The 14807-nt window shown below is 39.5% G+C and overlaps 1 protein-coding gene across 1 annotated transcript in view; it reads right to left on the bottom strand.

Annotated features, from left to right (window-relative positions):
• The window catches only part of Ccdc171 (coiled-coil domain containing 171), a 398124-nt gene that overhangs the window by 232431 nt on the left and 150886 nt on the right, over window positions 1–14807 (bottom strand). The window contains exons 12-14 of the mRNA XM_071600432.1: window positions 5369–5475; window positions 3546–3635; window positions 2360–2560 (exon numbers count right to left, since the gene is read on the bottom strand). Coding sequence (XP_071456533.1) covers window positions 2360–2560; window positions 3546–3635; window positions 5369–5475 — 398 coding nt within the window. The remainder of the gene's footprint in view (window positions 1–2359; window positions 2561–3545; window positions 3636–5368; window positions 5476–14807) is intronic.

Here is a 14807-nt window from a genome sequence, read left to right as displayed (position 1 = left end):
ATATAGCAGCCTAAGAAATATTCTCAAAAATGTCCAGTCGGAAATATGCTTTTTTTAAAGATCTTTTAAAAGTATATTATTATTACAGTAACTAAACTATCTATTATGGAATGACCTAAAAATATTTAGTGTGCTCTGAAATATGGATACAGTTGATCCTATCTTGAACACACAAGAATTCACTACTATAGAGTCAAATGGCCCTCTTTATAAGGTATTTCATCTATAGAGTCCCAAAGCATAGAACTCAAAGACAAGGTAATTGTGAAGTTGCAAAATGAATATTCTATATAGATAAGTTCCCTCGAGATGCTTTTATAGATCAGTAAGAAAACTTTTTTTAAAAGAAATTTAAAAGTAAAAAATTGAGAAGTCTGTCTTCTAGATTAAAAAAAAAACTACAGCATATAAAAACGTGTTGGAATTAGAAATTGTAGAAATAGCTTTCCTGAATATTTCAAAATGTGTATCATCAAATCATTCTATATGCCACCTTGCTTTTTCCAAATACAATAATTTTAAAACCAAAGATTTTAAAATGTGGTTACAACCACAAATTTGAGTCAAGAAATCAGAAAAAAAAGTTTTGTAAATGTGCTAAGCATTATCTTTTTTTTTTTTTTTTTTTTTGCAGTGCTAGAAATTGAACCCAAGACCTCACACATGCCAGGCAAGCGCTCTGCCACTGAACTGTGTCCCCAGCTCGGTCCTGTCCTTTTAAAAAAACAGTGAAAGATGATTTTTGCACTAGGTTGAAGTGACTAAATATATTAAAAACTATAAATACCCAAATGTAATATTCAGGCACTAAAATCTTTCTCCTCCACATTTTTGCCAAAGGATCACATTCATCCTCAAGAAAAATTCATTGTCACCATTATGTCCTTTTTGCTTGGGCTACAATAAACCGAGCATGATAATCATCCATTTGGCATGCAAAGAAAATCACAAGATCAAAAATCAATTCACACGTGTTGAACCCAGCCACAACGCTGTAGACATGCTGACTTTACAATATAGTCAGGCTTCTAGTTTCCTTTACTGTAATCATTATCTGATGTGTAGAACAATTCCAACCCCTTCATGTGGACACAATTTAAATCCCAGACTGTAAGAAGAGTGGAAAGAATGTTTCCTTTTGCTCTCTTGGCATTCTTGTTCCTATTTGTTAGAGTAATGAACTCAATATGCAGGACAACTTCAGATAAACCAGTTCCACTAGCTACACTAGATCTATATCCCATGGGTTAAAGAAAATATAAGATAATAATTCCATTCACACAGGCTCTTTCAGCATATGAAATTTTTATCATCATATTTTAAGAAGTCATTAATAAATACAATGGGCAGACAACTCTCCATTGCAAAGAAGTTTAAATTCTATGAAACTTTTATTTCCTAAATTTTTGTTAATACTCTATAATTATAAAGAGTAAGTTAGAGACAGTCTACTAACATAGATATTATTTCTGTTTTCCAAATAAGAAAACTGAGATGTAAAGAGACTAGGCTGTATGGCTTGTCCACAGTTACACTGTTAGTAAACAGAAATGTCAGAATTCAAGTTCAGGTCAAGTCTACCTGATTACAAAAATCATACTCTTTCTATCATACAGAGCTGCAGAACTTCTGAAATAAAAAATAATTTTGTCATTGGCAAACAGGCAAACCTTAAAAGGACAGTTAGGAACTTAGCAACTTGAGATATGATGATCTAAAGAGTCAAGGAAAATTGATGGTCCAAGTGACAGAGGGCTGAACTATATTACTTTTCTCACAAAACAGGATAACACCCGTGTAATGGAATAACTGAGTTTGCAGCTGTCATGAAAATTTCAAAATACTTAATCTCAGAATAATTCTTTTCTTTTTTTTTTTTTAGGACTTTTTTTTTCCTTGTGGTACTGGGGATTGAACCCAGGGGTACTTTACCACTGAGCTACATCTTACACCTTTGTATTTATTTATTTTTATTTTGGGACAGGATCTCCCAAAATTGCTTAAAGCCTCATTAAGTTGCTGAGACTGGCCTCAAAACTTGTGATCCTCCTGCCTCAGCCTCATTGGGATTATAGGCATGCACCACCACACCCCGCTCAGAACAATTTTTTTTAACTCTCTGGACATAATAACCTATTTATTTATTTATCTATTTATTTATTTATTTATTTGGTGCTGAGGATCGAACCCAGTGCCTCACGCATGTTAAGCAAGTGCTCTACCATTAAGCCACAACCCCAGCCCTGAGAACAATTTTAATTAAAATTAGTAGTCACTTGGTGCATATCGATGCATAAAAAATACAAAACTGAGATTAGTGAAAAGCCTTTTCCAGCCATCTTCCAGTTTCAGGTAATACCTCAGTGTCCTTATGGAATGCCTGGGAGAGTTTCTGCAGTTCACTTTCACACTGAGCTGCTCGCGCCTTTTCTTTTTCCCAACAGTGCAGCACATTTTGTAGCTCCATTTTCAAAGTGCTTATTAAAGCCTCTCGGTCTGCACATTTTGTGCGTAAATGACTTAATTCTTTATGAGCATCAGTGAGTTTATCCTGAAGTTCCTGTCAGAAACATACATAGACTGTAGACCATACAAGAGAGAGTGGAGACAGCAGGCATACAAATACAAAATATGTGATGAAAACTTTCAAAGCTAATACAAAAGAATCAAGCACTTACTTGTAATGCTAAACACTAAGGTATTATACTATGTATATTTTCTATGTATAATATTTTAGCTCAACAGTTAGAAAATCGGTTACGTTTGAGCATTTACATAAAATGTTAATAAGATGGCTTATTCCAAAAGCTCTTTGAAGGGAGATTTACTTAAAACTCATAAAAAAATAACTTGGTGATTCAAAAAATTTTAATAACATTTTAAGTAATATTTTGAAAAATAAATCTTTTAACATTTAATATAAGAACATTTACTTTCCTCTGATATTCTATACTAATACAAATCTCAAATATGTGGCATAAATCCTTGCTGAACTATTAGTTCCTTAACCTTAACAAATTCTATTGAAGTGTGTCCATGACAAACTCAACATGAACCAATACAATAAAATTCCAACAAGACTCAGCAACTCAAATTTTGCAAAGATATAGTACATAAAAAAGCACAGAAAATAAACTTTTTCTGGATCTTAGCCAGATGTGGCCTCAGCCCATTACCAGACATGATGTACTAAAAACAATGGTTCTGCCCTAAAATAAGGAAAAGTGACTCCAAATACAGATGTGTTTATGAAGAATATAATTAACATATACCTAAGGCAGGACATTAAATCTCAAATTATTTTTTGAATCTGTGGTATTATATCAGAGAAATTATTTTCCTTTTAACCAAAATAATTTCCAACCAAGTTTTCTTTAAAAGCAAAAAACGTTGTTGTTACTATGATCAACAAAACTTAAAAATGTATCCAAATATACTTAAAACAAAGAAGATGTATTTTCAGATATCTCTTCTTTAAAGCAGTCCCTAAATAATTACATTTGCTTCTTAATACAAGAGGGAAAAGTTATTCTAAATCCTAATACCTTTATATTTTTAGTGTGAGATTCAATCTTCTGTTTGGTAAAATCAAGTTCATTAGATGTCTTTTCCTTAGCATCATTCATGCTGTTTATCTGATGAAAGAAAAGTAACTTAACATTTTTCAAGAATGGGTAATTCAAAAGCTAACCTTTAAGTGATTTTTATGCAATTACTAAGCACAAAGTTTTTGATACTAATAAAGAGTCTTAACAATACCTCTTTTGGTTAAATTACATGTAGTTTCTGTCACAAGCTGAGATGGCTAAAAAGGAAAGTATTCAACCTTAAAATGTCAGTGATGTTATTATTGTATTTTCACTAGATGTCTGGATAAAGGATTTCACTCTTACTGTAAACAAATATAACTTTATTCTTAAAATCCTACTGGACCAAAATGCCAGAAGCAGTGGTATCTATAAAGAAAGAAAAAAGAACAGAGCAGAAGACTGTTTTTCTATACATCATGAGGGTATTCACTGGTCTCTCACTCCATATGACAACTTCAGGGTCGGTCACATGCAGTCCTACTGGGAAGGCTTGTGGCAGGTCATCAGTTGGTCCTGCACCGCTTGTGATTTATTTTCTTTGACAGTTCATTCTTCTTTCTGTCAGACTGCTCTTTTTGCTTTCTTTGCAGCCACCCCTTTGGTCTCCCCACTGCTGTCTCTGGCACTGGTTCACAACAAAGCACATTACTAAGCCAAAGCCTGCTGAGTCGACTTTTCAACTGTGCTGAGGATCATGTGACATTCATCCTCCCAAATAACAATTCGCTGTGGGTAATATGTTCCTAGTTACCCTGCAGCTTCCAGACCCAGGCCTCAGAAGAGTTTCATAAACTACTAACAATACAGGTTGTCTTGTAGCACTGGAAAAGACTTAGCAATATTTGTTCTTCATAGAAATTTAATTATTTCAATGGTCACTTTCTGATTTTCCTTTTGAACAATTATAAGAGTATTAAGTTGACTCATTTTTCCTCCTTTGTTTACCTTAGCTAACTAAAATAAAATCAGCTACTACTAATATGTTAAATATAATGGCTTTATGGCCTTTGTATTATCTAAAAGAAAAAACACTAATTGTATGCTATGTTACTTGTCTTTGGCTGAACAATCTGTTGTTTTGCTAACTAATTGTATTTAATGTAATTACTTCATATGCTAATTTGACAAGATGTAACTAGACAAACTCTTCAATTTTTAAAGCATGAATTCATAAAACATTTTAATACCCAAGAAAATTATCAACTCACACATTAAACAATACAAATGAGATGATAAATAGAAGCATGAGCTTTTTCAATCAGCAAACTAAAAGCTTCTAGGATACATCAAACAGATATTTGTTTTTAGCAACTTCTAACAACACTTTACTCCCTTTAGAGAATGAAAACTGCTTTCTTTTTTATTACATTTTCCATAATTTGTAGAATTCCTCAACTAAAATACTGACAAAACCTAAATTCCCACTACCTAGTTCACATATCATAAAATACATTACATTTAAATAAAACATATATTCACTTAAATAGCTTGCACAACTATTTTAGTAAATTAAAACAGATTATGAAGTCCAAGAAGTGGCAGAGTATTTATAACTTTGAAAATAATAGTTAGCCTGATAAGTAACAAAAACATAAGTGAGACACTACACTTTAGGCCACACTTAAAGAAAGAGCACTGACAGACAATTTATTATTTTTTGTATCTGTGAAGCTGTCAATTCAACATTCCCAATCTTTTTGACCTTTGTAATAAGCAAGGGATACGTACTGGTATGGGCTGAAGGCTATATGTGTGGAGCCAAACAGTGCAAGTGTTACCTCATTAGATGCATCTTCCAGCTTGTTCTGGTAATCTGTCAAGGTACGCCTCAAAGTCTCAAGGACAACAGGGAAGCTGGGAGGTTTATCTTTGTCCTTGTGGATGCCTAGAGAAAAATATACCCTTAAAGTCACACAGGCACAAAAGCTAAGCAAACAGCAACAGAGATATTACAATTAGAGGTGAAAGATGTTATAAAACATTGAGTAGAATTTTATTCTCTAATATACTGCTGTATAGCCAAGTAGTAACAGTTTTTCTAAACAAGTGCTCAAACTGAAGTTAATAATATACCAAGTTCAAATTTATGGCTATTTTCTACCTTATCAACCCATATAATATTAGTTCTTTTTTTTCTCTATATCTCCTAATAGCAGTGTTCATATGGACCTGTTATCCAACAATTAAATGAATCTAGAGTACCACTGTTTTGGAAAACTGAATAAATGTACCTTGTGTTTCTGATCAATCAAGCCTTTTATAATATACTATTTTGCTTAAATAACAATTTTTGAACCCAAGAGTATATACTCTTCTATTATGCTTGGAAATATTCCTCAATCCTTAAAATTCTCAAGTTACAAGCTGAAATAAACAATAAAAAATGTGATTATCTACATGGCCCACATCATGTTTCAATTAAAACCATTGTAAAAATATGAGTATTTCCATATTACACCCTCAAAGTACTTTAATTTAGCTGGCCTCTAAGTTAAATTAGTTGAGCTAATTAAGTTCATGTGGTCAAATACAATTCTAAATATTAACTCAAATTAATCAAAAGCTGAGTTTCAAAAACCACTTTAAATTGATTTTTTATTTTATTACTATTTAAATGTCAAAAAAAGTATCAAAATTTGGTTGGAAGCCATTGATATTAAAAATATTTTCATTTCCTGTTATAATTTTCCTCATATTTTATAATCTAAATATTTCAATATATAACTTTAAAAAGAAGAATTCATAATATGTTTTAGGATTCATTCATTCAACTAATTTACTGAATTCTTACTGTTTACTAATCTTGGGCATTAGGCATACAGAGGTGAGCAAAGTCAGTGTAGTTTCTGTCTATATACAATTTACAATTTAATAAGAGGGAGAGATAGTAAATCACTTCATAAGATCATTCATCTTTTTTTAAGCATTAAAAGACTGGAACTGGTAAAAGATAGGAGAAGGAAGTAATGAAGGAAAGAAAACAGGAAAGGGGAAAAAATGCTCAGTTAACAACAGACTACTTGATTCATCCCAGAGTATTGGTAATATTTAGTGTTTTAATTTCAGGGAAAGGACCAATAAATTTATGACATTTATCGAAGTATATTTAAATACTATCTTATGTATGGATACATATTAGATATTCTTAAACAGAAGAATAATATTTAACTTAAAAACTGAAAGTAATATGAAAACAACATTTATTCCAGCTATGAAAAAAATATGCAGTTTGAGCCATGATAATGGCTATTGAGTATGAATTGGAAAGACAACTCACTAAAAATTTCATTAGAGGTCTTACCAAATAAAATTTTTTAAATTATTCTCTTGCACAAGATATGTAATATAAAATTCTTTTCTTTTGCCACTACACAAAGCAGCCCATGAATAAATTATTCAAGGACACTCAGGAAATCTGTTAGTTTTTACAATAAAGAAGAAAACTTCCTCCCAGAAATTCAGAAGAATGCAATCACCTTCAGTGTTCAGGAGGAAAGGGACAAAGTGCCCTGTCCTTACTGACCTATGCACATTTTTATATTTTACATAAAATATTCTTGCCTAAAAATATCTATAAATAATGTTTAGTTGAGGTAAAAAGTATGCTTTATGTCCCACCAATATCTATAATAAAAAAAAAAAGTACTTACTGGTCCCTTCGCATGGCAAAATGCTTACAAATAAAATAAATGTCCATAAATAAAAGAACCTTATTGACTGATTTGGTTTAACCTAATAAAATTGTAATCTCTACACTATGGCCCAAAACACATTGGACTATTAAAACTATTCTATCGGAGGAAGGTTTAAAAACTCATACACAAAGAACCCTAAAAAAAGATTTAAACAGTGGCCATAACTGGCTTTTCAAAGGTCAAATACCAAGTGAAGGATAGATATGTCAGGAGCACTTAATATTTCAATAATAGCAACTCCAAATATTTTGTTTTTCTCTTTCCCTCTCCGTACGCACTGTCTCTGAACACAGGTGCCTGCTTATACTTTCACAAAATCACTCCCTACTTCAACTTCAATTTCTCTTCCTCATTTGTAAGTAGGTTTCAACTCTGGCTAAACTTTGGCAAATCTTTCCTTGAATTAGTAGCCGAAAAGAAGGGACAGGGAAGAAAAGGTTCCAAAACCCTCTATTTAAATGTTTCCTTTTAGACAATCTCAAAAAGTAAACATTTTTACATGACTCATATAAACAACTGGTTTTTCTTTTTAATTTTTTATTGGTACATAAGAATTATACATAATAGTGGGATGCTTTGTACATATTCGTACATTCACATGATATAACTCAAGCTGCTATGATTACCTCACTAAACTATAGTTTCACAGTAAAAGCAGTAAGTAGGAACGAATGAGATAAACCTATCTCATCTACCTTTTCATTCTCTTATCTGTCTCCTGCAAGACTCCCAAAGGGGAGAATTAAGAAATAACAGAATTTAAGACAAAGACCGAGCTTCTTTTAAAAGATAACTGAAGAGAACATGATGGAGGGGGTTCCTGTTCTTTGATGCCAATTTTTGATTGTGTAGTAGAAAATAGAAAACATCATTCAAATGGATTTTATTTTCACCCAATAAAAAATAAACATTCACTACATAATGCATTGATTAAAAAATTCCTTCTTATTCTAAAAGCACTAAAACATAAACATACTTTTGCTGGAAGTTATACTTTTTAAGCTCAGACTACATTCTGCATATTAACTCATCTTAATCACTGAGGTCTTAAACATCTTCATTATCTTGCAAATGCTGGTGCTCATTCTGCAGTATTTAAGGAAAATGGCTCATAACTTTGCTAACATATGGAAAGTATTTATTATGTAAGTTCTACTCATCTATTCTTTATGTCCCTTGGAGACTCCAAAAAACATTTCCTTTATCAAGCCTTGAGAAACATGCTGGTGAAGGGAGCCAAACCCTTCCCGGAGACTGTGTGGCTTGATAAACTCTGTATGGCTTTTAAGACAAGAATAAATTGGTCATGGTGGTGCATGCCTATAATCCCAGGGACTCAGGAGGCTGACGCAAGAGGATCACAAGTTCAAGGCCAGCTTCAGCAACTTAGCAAAGCCCTAAGCAACTTAGCAAGACCCTGTCTCAAAAAATAAAAAGGACTGGGCACTGTGGCACATGCCTGTAATCCCAGCAGCTCAGGAGGCTGAGGCAGGAGGACTACGAGTTCAAAGCCAGCCTCAGCAAAAGTGAGGTGCTAAGCAACTCAGAGAGACCCTGTCTCTAAATAAAATACAAAATAGGGCTGGGGATGTGGCTCAGTGATTGAGTGCCCCCAAGTTCAATCCCTGGTACTAAAATAAATAAATAATGCTACAGGTGTGGCTCAGTGAGTGATTAAGCATTCCCTAATCATACAAAAAAAGCCAAGAATAACAGTAGGAAATGATGAAATCAAATGAGTTCCCTGAATTCAATAGGAGTGATTGAATCTTGGGGGATAGAGCTCAAGTGGTAACTATTAATCTTCAGATACAAGTATCCATAATGGATATTGGAGTCAAAGCAATAAACAAAAAGACTTGACCCATGGAGATCACTAGTATCAGCTATTTAACTGATGATCATAATGTCATCTGATCATAGTTAGCTGATCATCATATTCCTTGAACTAATGTTTTCTTAAGTCTTATTTTATTTGTATAAGTAGAAACTCTCTAGATCTAATTACCAAAAGTTGGACAAAAACAGAGTACTGGCCCTTGACCACTTCTCAGATTTGAGCTAGTTCACAGGCCCAGATCCCCTTGAATAAAGAAGACAGGTCCCTTTAGGAACCCTCTACTATGCCGGCGCAGGGGGAGGGGGCGGCTCAGCCTCTCAGCAGGCGGCTGCTCCTCTTCTGCCGGTGGGTCGCAGGCCCACCTACCTTGCAGGAGTGATTGGAAGCTCTGTCCCGCCGCGGGCCACTGGGCCTTTTCTGTCTGTGGTCACCCTTCCCCTACCTGGCAGGCGAGGGGGGTGGGGGGCGGCTCTGCCCCTCAGCAGGCCGCTGGGCCTGCTCTGTCTTTGGTCCCAGTTCCCTCTACTATGCCGGCGCAGGGGGAGGGGGCGGCTCAGCCTCTCAGCAGGCGGCTGCTCCTCTTCTGCCGGTGGGTCGCAGGCCCGCCTACCTTGCAGGAGTGATTGGAAGCTCTGTCCCGCCCTGGGCCACTGGGCCTTTTCTGTCGGTGGTCACCCTTCCCCTACCTGGCAGGCGAGGGGGGTGGGGGGCGGCTCTGCCCCTCAGCAGGCTGCTGGGCCTGCTCTCAAATTACCCAGTCTTGAGTATTCTGTTATAGTAACACAAAACACATTAAGATATGGTCTAAGCCGCCTTTTTCTCTTTTGTAAAATGGTAATAATAATAAATTCTGATAGTAGAGGGAACTGGGACCAAAGACAGAGCAGGCCCAGCGGCCTGCTGAGGGGCAGAGCCGCCCCCCACCCCCCTCGCCTGCCAGGTAGGGGAAGGGTGACCACCGACAGAAAAGGCCCAGTGGCCCAGGGCGGGACAGAGCTTCCAATCACTCCTGCAAGGTAGGCGGGCCTGCGACCCACCGGCAGAAGAGGAGCAGTCGCCTGCTGAGAGGCTGAGCCGCCCCCTCCCCCTGCGCCGGCATAGTACAGGGAACTGGGACCAAAGACAGAGCAGGCCCAGCGGCCTGCTGAGGGGCAGAGCCGCCCCCCACCCCCCTCGCCTGCCAGGTAGGGGAAGGGTGACCACCGACAGAAAAGGCCCAGTGGCCCAGGGCGGGACAGAGCTTCCAATCACTCCTGCAAGGTAGGCGGGCCTGCGACCCACTGGCAGAAGAGGAGCAGTCGCCTGCTGAGAGGCTGAGCCGCCCCCTCCCCCTGCGCCGGCATAGTAGAGGGAACTGGGACCAAAGACAGAGCAGGCCCAGCGGCCTGCTGAGGGGCAGAGCCGCCCCCCACCCCCCTCGCCTGCCAGGTAGGGGAAGGGTGACCACCGACAGAAAAGGCCCAGTGGCCCAGGGCGGGACAGAGCTTCCAATCACTCCTGCAAGGTAGGCGGGCCTGCGACCCACCGGCAGAAGAGGAGCAGTCGCCTGCTGAGAGGCTGAGCCGCCCCCTCCCCCTGCGCCGGCATAGTACAGGGAACTGGGACCAAAGACAGAGCAGGCCCAGCGGCCTGCTGAGGGGCAGAGCCGCCCCCCACCCCCCTCGCCTGCCAGGTAGGGGAAGGGTGACCACCGACAGAAAAGGCCCAGTGGCCCAGGGCGGGACAGAGCTTCCAATCACTCCTGCAAGGTAGGCGGGCCTGCGACCCACTGGCAGAAGAGGAGCAGCCGCCTGCTGAGAGGCTGAGCCGCCCCCTCCCCCTGCGCCGGCATAGTAGAGGGAACTGGGACCAAAGACAGAGCAGGCCCAGCGGCCTGCTGAGGGGCAGAGCCGCCCCCCACCCCCCTCGCCTGCCAGGTAGGGGAAGGGTGACCACCGACAGAAAAGGCCCAGTGGCCCAGGGCGGGACAGAGCTTCCAATCACTCCTGCAAGGTAGGCGGGCCTGCGACCCACCGGCAGAAGAGGAGCAGTCGCCTGCTGAGAGGCTGTGCCGCCCCCTCCCCCTGCGCCGGCATAGTAGAGGGAACTGGGACCAAAGACAGAGCAGGCCCAGCGGCCTGCTGAGGGGCAGAGCCGCCCCCCACCCCCCTCGCCTGCCAGGTAGGGGAAGGGTGACCACCGACAGAAAAGGCCCAGTGGCCCAGGGCGGGACAGAGCTTCCAATCACTCCTGCAAGGTAGGCGGGCCTGCGACCCACTGGCAGAAGAGGAGCAGCCGCCTGCTGAGAGGCTGAGCCGCCCCCTCCCCCTGCGCCGGCATAGTAGAGGGAACTGGGACCAAACACAGAGCAGGCCCAGCGGCCTGCTGAGGGGCAGAGCCGCCCCCCACCCCCCTCGCCTGCCAGGTAGGGGAAGGGTGACCACCGACAGAAAAGGCCCAGTGGCCCGTGGCGGGACAGAGCTTCCAATCACTCCTGCAAGGTAGGCGGGCCTGCGACCCACCGGCAGAAGAGGAGCAGCGGCCTGCTGGGAGGCAGAGCCGCCCCCTCCCCCCCGCGCCTGCAAGGTAGTCGGAACTGAGACCACCATCAGAACAGGTCAGACCTGCAACCGAGAGACAGAACAGGCCCAGTGGCCTGAGGAAGGGTAGAGCCGCCCCCCCCCCCCACACGCCTGCAAAGTAGGCGGACCTGCGACCCACTGGCAGTACAGCCCCAGAGGCCTGCAGAGGGGCAGTGCCGCTGCCTGCGCCTGCAAAGTAGGCAGAACTGCGACCACCGACAGAACAAGCCTAGCGGCCCGCAGAGGGACAGAGCCGCCGCCCGCGCCTGCAAGGACGGCGGACCTGCTACCGACTGGCAGAGCAGGCCCAGCGGCCTGCCGGCGTGGTAGGCACATTGCCCCAATTGGCGGAGGGGCAGAGCCGCCGCCCGTGCCTGCGAGGGAGACTTTGCAACTATACAAGACCAATATAAATATATAGGGGGAAAATTCAATAGCACAACAGTTTCACCAAGAAGAAAGGAACGCGAACAGTATGAAGAGACAAGGAAAGAAAGGACCACAAGCATTGCAGGTCAACTCAACTTTAGAAGAGGTAATAGCTGCAGCTGATGGAATGTCAGATAAAGAATTCAGGATATACATGCTTCAGATGATCTGGAGTCTCAAGGAAGACATCAGACAGCAAAATCAGACAATGAAAGATCACTTCAACAATGAATTACATAAACAAATCCAAGAAGCAAAAGATCAACTATACAGGGAAATAGAGGTTATAAAAAACAAACAAACAGAAATCCTAGAAATGCAGGAAGCAATAAGCCAACTTAAAAACTCAATTGAGAATACTACCAGCAGAGTAGAACACTTAGAAGACAGAACATCAGACAATGAAGATAAAGTATATCAACTTGAAAAGAACATAGACAGCTCAGCAAGACTGTTAAGAAACCATGAGCAGAACATCCAAGAAATATGGGATAACATCAAGAGACCAAATTTAAGAGTCATTGGGATACAGGAAGGAACAGAGTTTCAAACCAAAGGAATGAGCAATCTATTCAATGAAATAATTCGAGAAAACTTCCCAGATTTGAAGAATGAGACAGAACCCCAAATCCTAGAAGCCTACAGGACGCCAAATGTGCAAAATCATAAGAGACCCACACCTAGACACATTATAATGAAGATGCCCAACATACAGAACAAGGAGAGAATTTTAAAAGCTACAAGAGAAAGGAAGCAGATCACATTTAGGGGTAAGCCAATCAGGATAACAGCTGATCTTTCAACACAGACTCTGAAAGCTAGAAGATCCTGGAATAACATATTTCAAACACTGAAAGAAAATGGGTTCCAACCAAGAATTGTGTTTCCAGCGAAATTAAGCTTCAGGATGGAAGATGAAATTAAAACCTTCCACGATAAACAAAAGTTAAAAGAATTTGCAGCTAGAAAACCATCTCTTCAAAACATCCTTGGCAAAACATTACAGGAAGAGGAAATGGAAAATAACAATGAAAACCAACAGTGGGAGGTAGGACACTAAAGGGGGGAAAATAATCAAAGTGGAAAACAAACCATGTTTAGTAACATAAATAAACAAATATGGCTGGAAGAACAACCCATATCTCAATAATAACCCTAAATGTTAATGGCTTAAACTCACCAATTAAGAGACACAGGCTAGTAGAATGGATCACAAAACAAGACCCAACAATATGCTGCCTACAGGAGACGCATTTGATAGGAAAAGACATACATAGGCTGAAGGTGAAAGGTTGGGAAAAATCATATCACTCATATGGACTTCGGAAACAAGCAGGAGTATCCATACTCATATCAAATAAAATAGATTTTAAGCCAAAGTTAATCAAAAGGGATAAAGAGGGACACTACATACTGCTCAAGGGAACCATACACCAACAAGACATAACAATCATAAATATATATGCCCCAAACAATGGTGCAGCTATGTTCATCAAACAAACTCTTCTCAAGTTCAAGAGTCTAATAGACCACCATACAATAATCATGGGAGACTTCAACACACCTCTCTCACCACTGGACAGATCTTCCAAACAAAAGTTGAATAAGGAAACTATAGAACTCAATAACACAATTAATAACCTAGACTTAATTGACATATATAGAATATACCACCCAACATCAAACAGTTACACTTTTTTCTCAGCAGCACATGGATCCTTCTCAAAAATAGATCATATATTATGTCACAGGGAAACTCTTAGACAATACAAAGGAGTAGAGATAATACCATGCATCCTATCTGATCATAATGGAATGGAACTGAAAATCAACGATAAAAGAAGGAAGGAAAAAGAATATATCACTTGGAGAATGAACAATAGGTTACTGAATGATCAATGGGTTATAGAAGACATCAAGGAGGAAATTAAAAAATTCTTAGAGATTAATGAAAACACAGACACAACATATCGGAATCTATGGGACACATTGAAAGCAGTTCTAAGAGGAAAATTCATTGCTTGGAGTTCATTCCTTAAAAAAAGAAAAAACCAACAAATAAATGATCTCATACTTCATCTCAAAATCCTAGAAAAAGAAGAGCAAAACAACAGCAAAAGAAGTAGAAGGCAAGAAATAATTAAAATCAGAGCTGAAATCAATGAAATCGAAACAAAAGAAACAATTGAAAAAATTGACAAAACTAAAAGTTGGTTCTTTGAAAAAATAAACAAAATCGACAGACCCTTAGCCATGCTAGCGAAGAGAAGAAGAGAGAGAACTCAAATCACTAACATACGGGATGAAAGAGGCAATATCACAACAGACACTTCAGAAATACAGAAGATAATCAAAAATTATTTTGAATCCTTATACTCCAATAAATTAGAAGATAGTGAAGGCATAGATAAATTTCTTAAGTCATATGATCTGCCCAGATTGAGTCAGGAGGATATAGACAACCTAAACAGACCAATATCAATTGAGGAAATAGAAGAAACCATCAAAAGACTACCAACTAAGAAAAGCCCAGGACCGGATGGGTATACAGCAGAGTTTTACAAAACCTTTAAAGAGGAACTAATACCAATACTTTTCAAGCTACTTCGGGAAATAGAAAAAGAGGGAGAACTTCCAAATTCATTCTACGAGGCCAACATCACCCTGATACCTAAACCAGACAAAGACACTT

The sequence above is a fragment of the Marmota flaviventris genome, chromosome 13, assembly GCF_047511675.1.
Source record: "Marmota flaviventris isolate mMarFla1 chromosome 13, mMarFla1.hap1, whole genome shotgun sequence".
NCBI lineage: Eukaryota > Metazoa > Chordata > Mammalia > Rodentia > Sciuridae > Marmota > Marmota flaviventris.
Note: the sequence above shows the minus strand (reverse complement) of the source record. Positions and strands in the feature narration are given on the sequence as shown.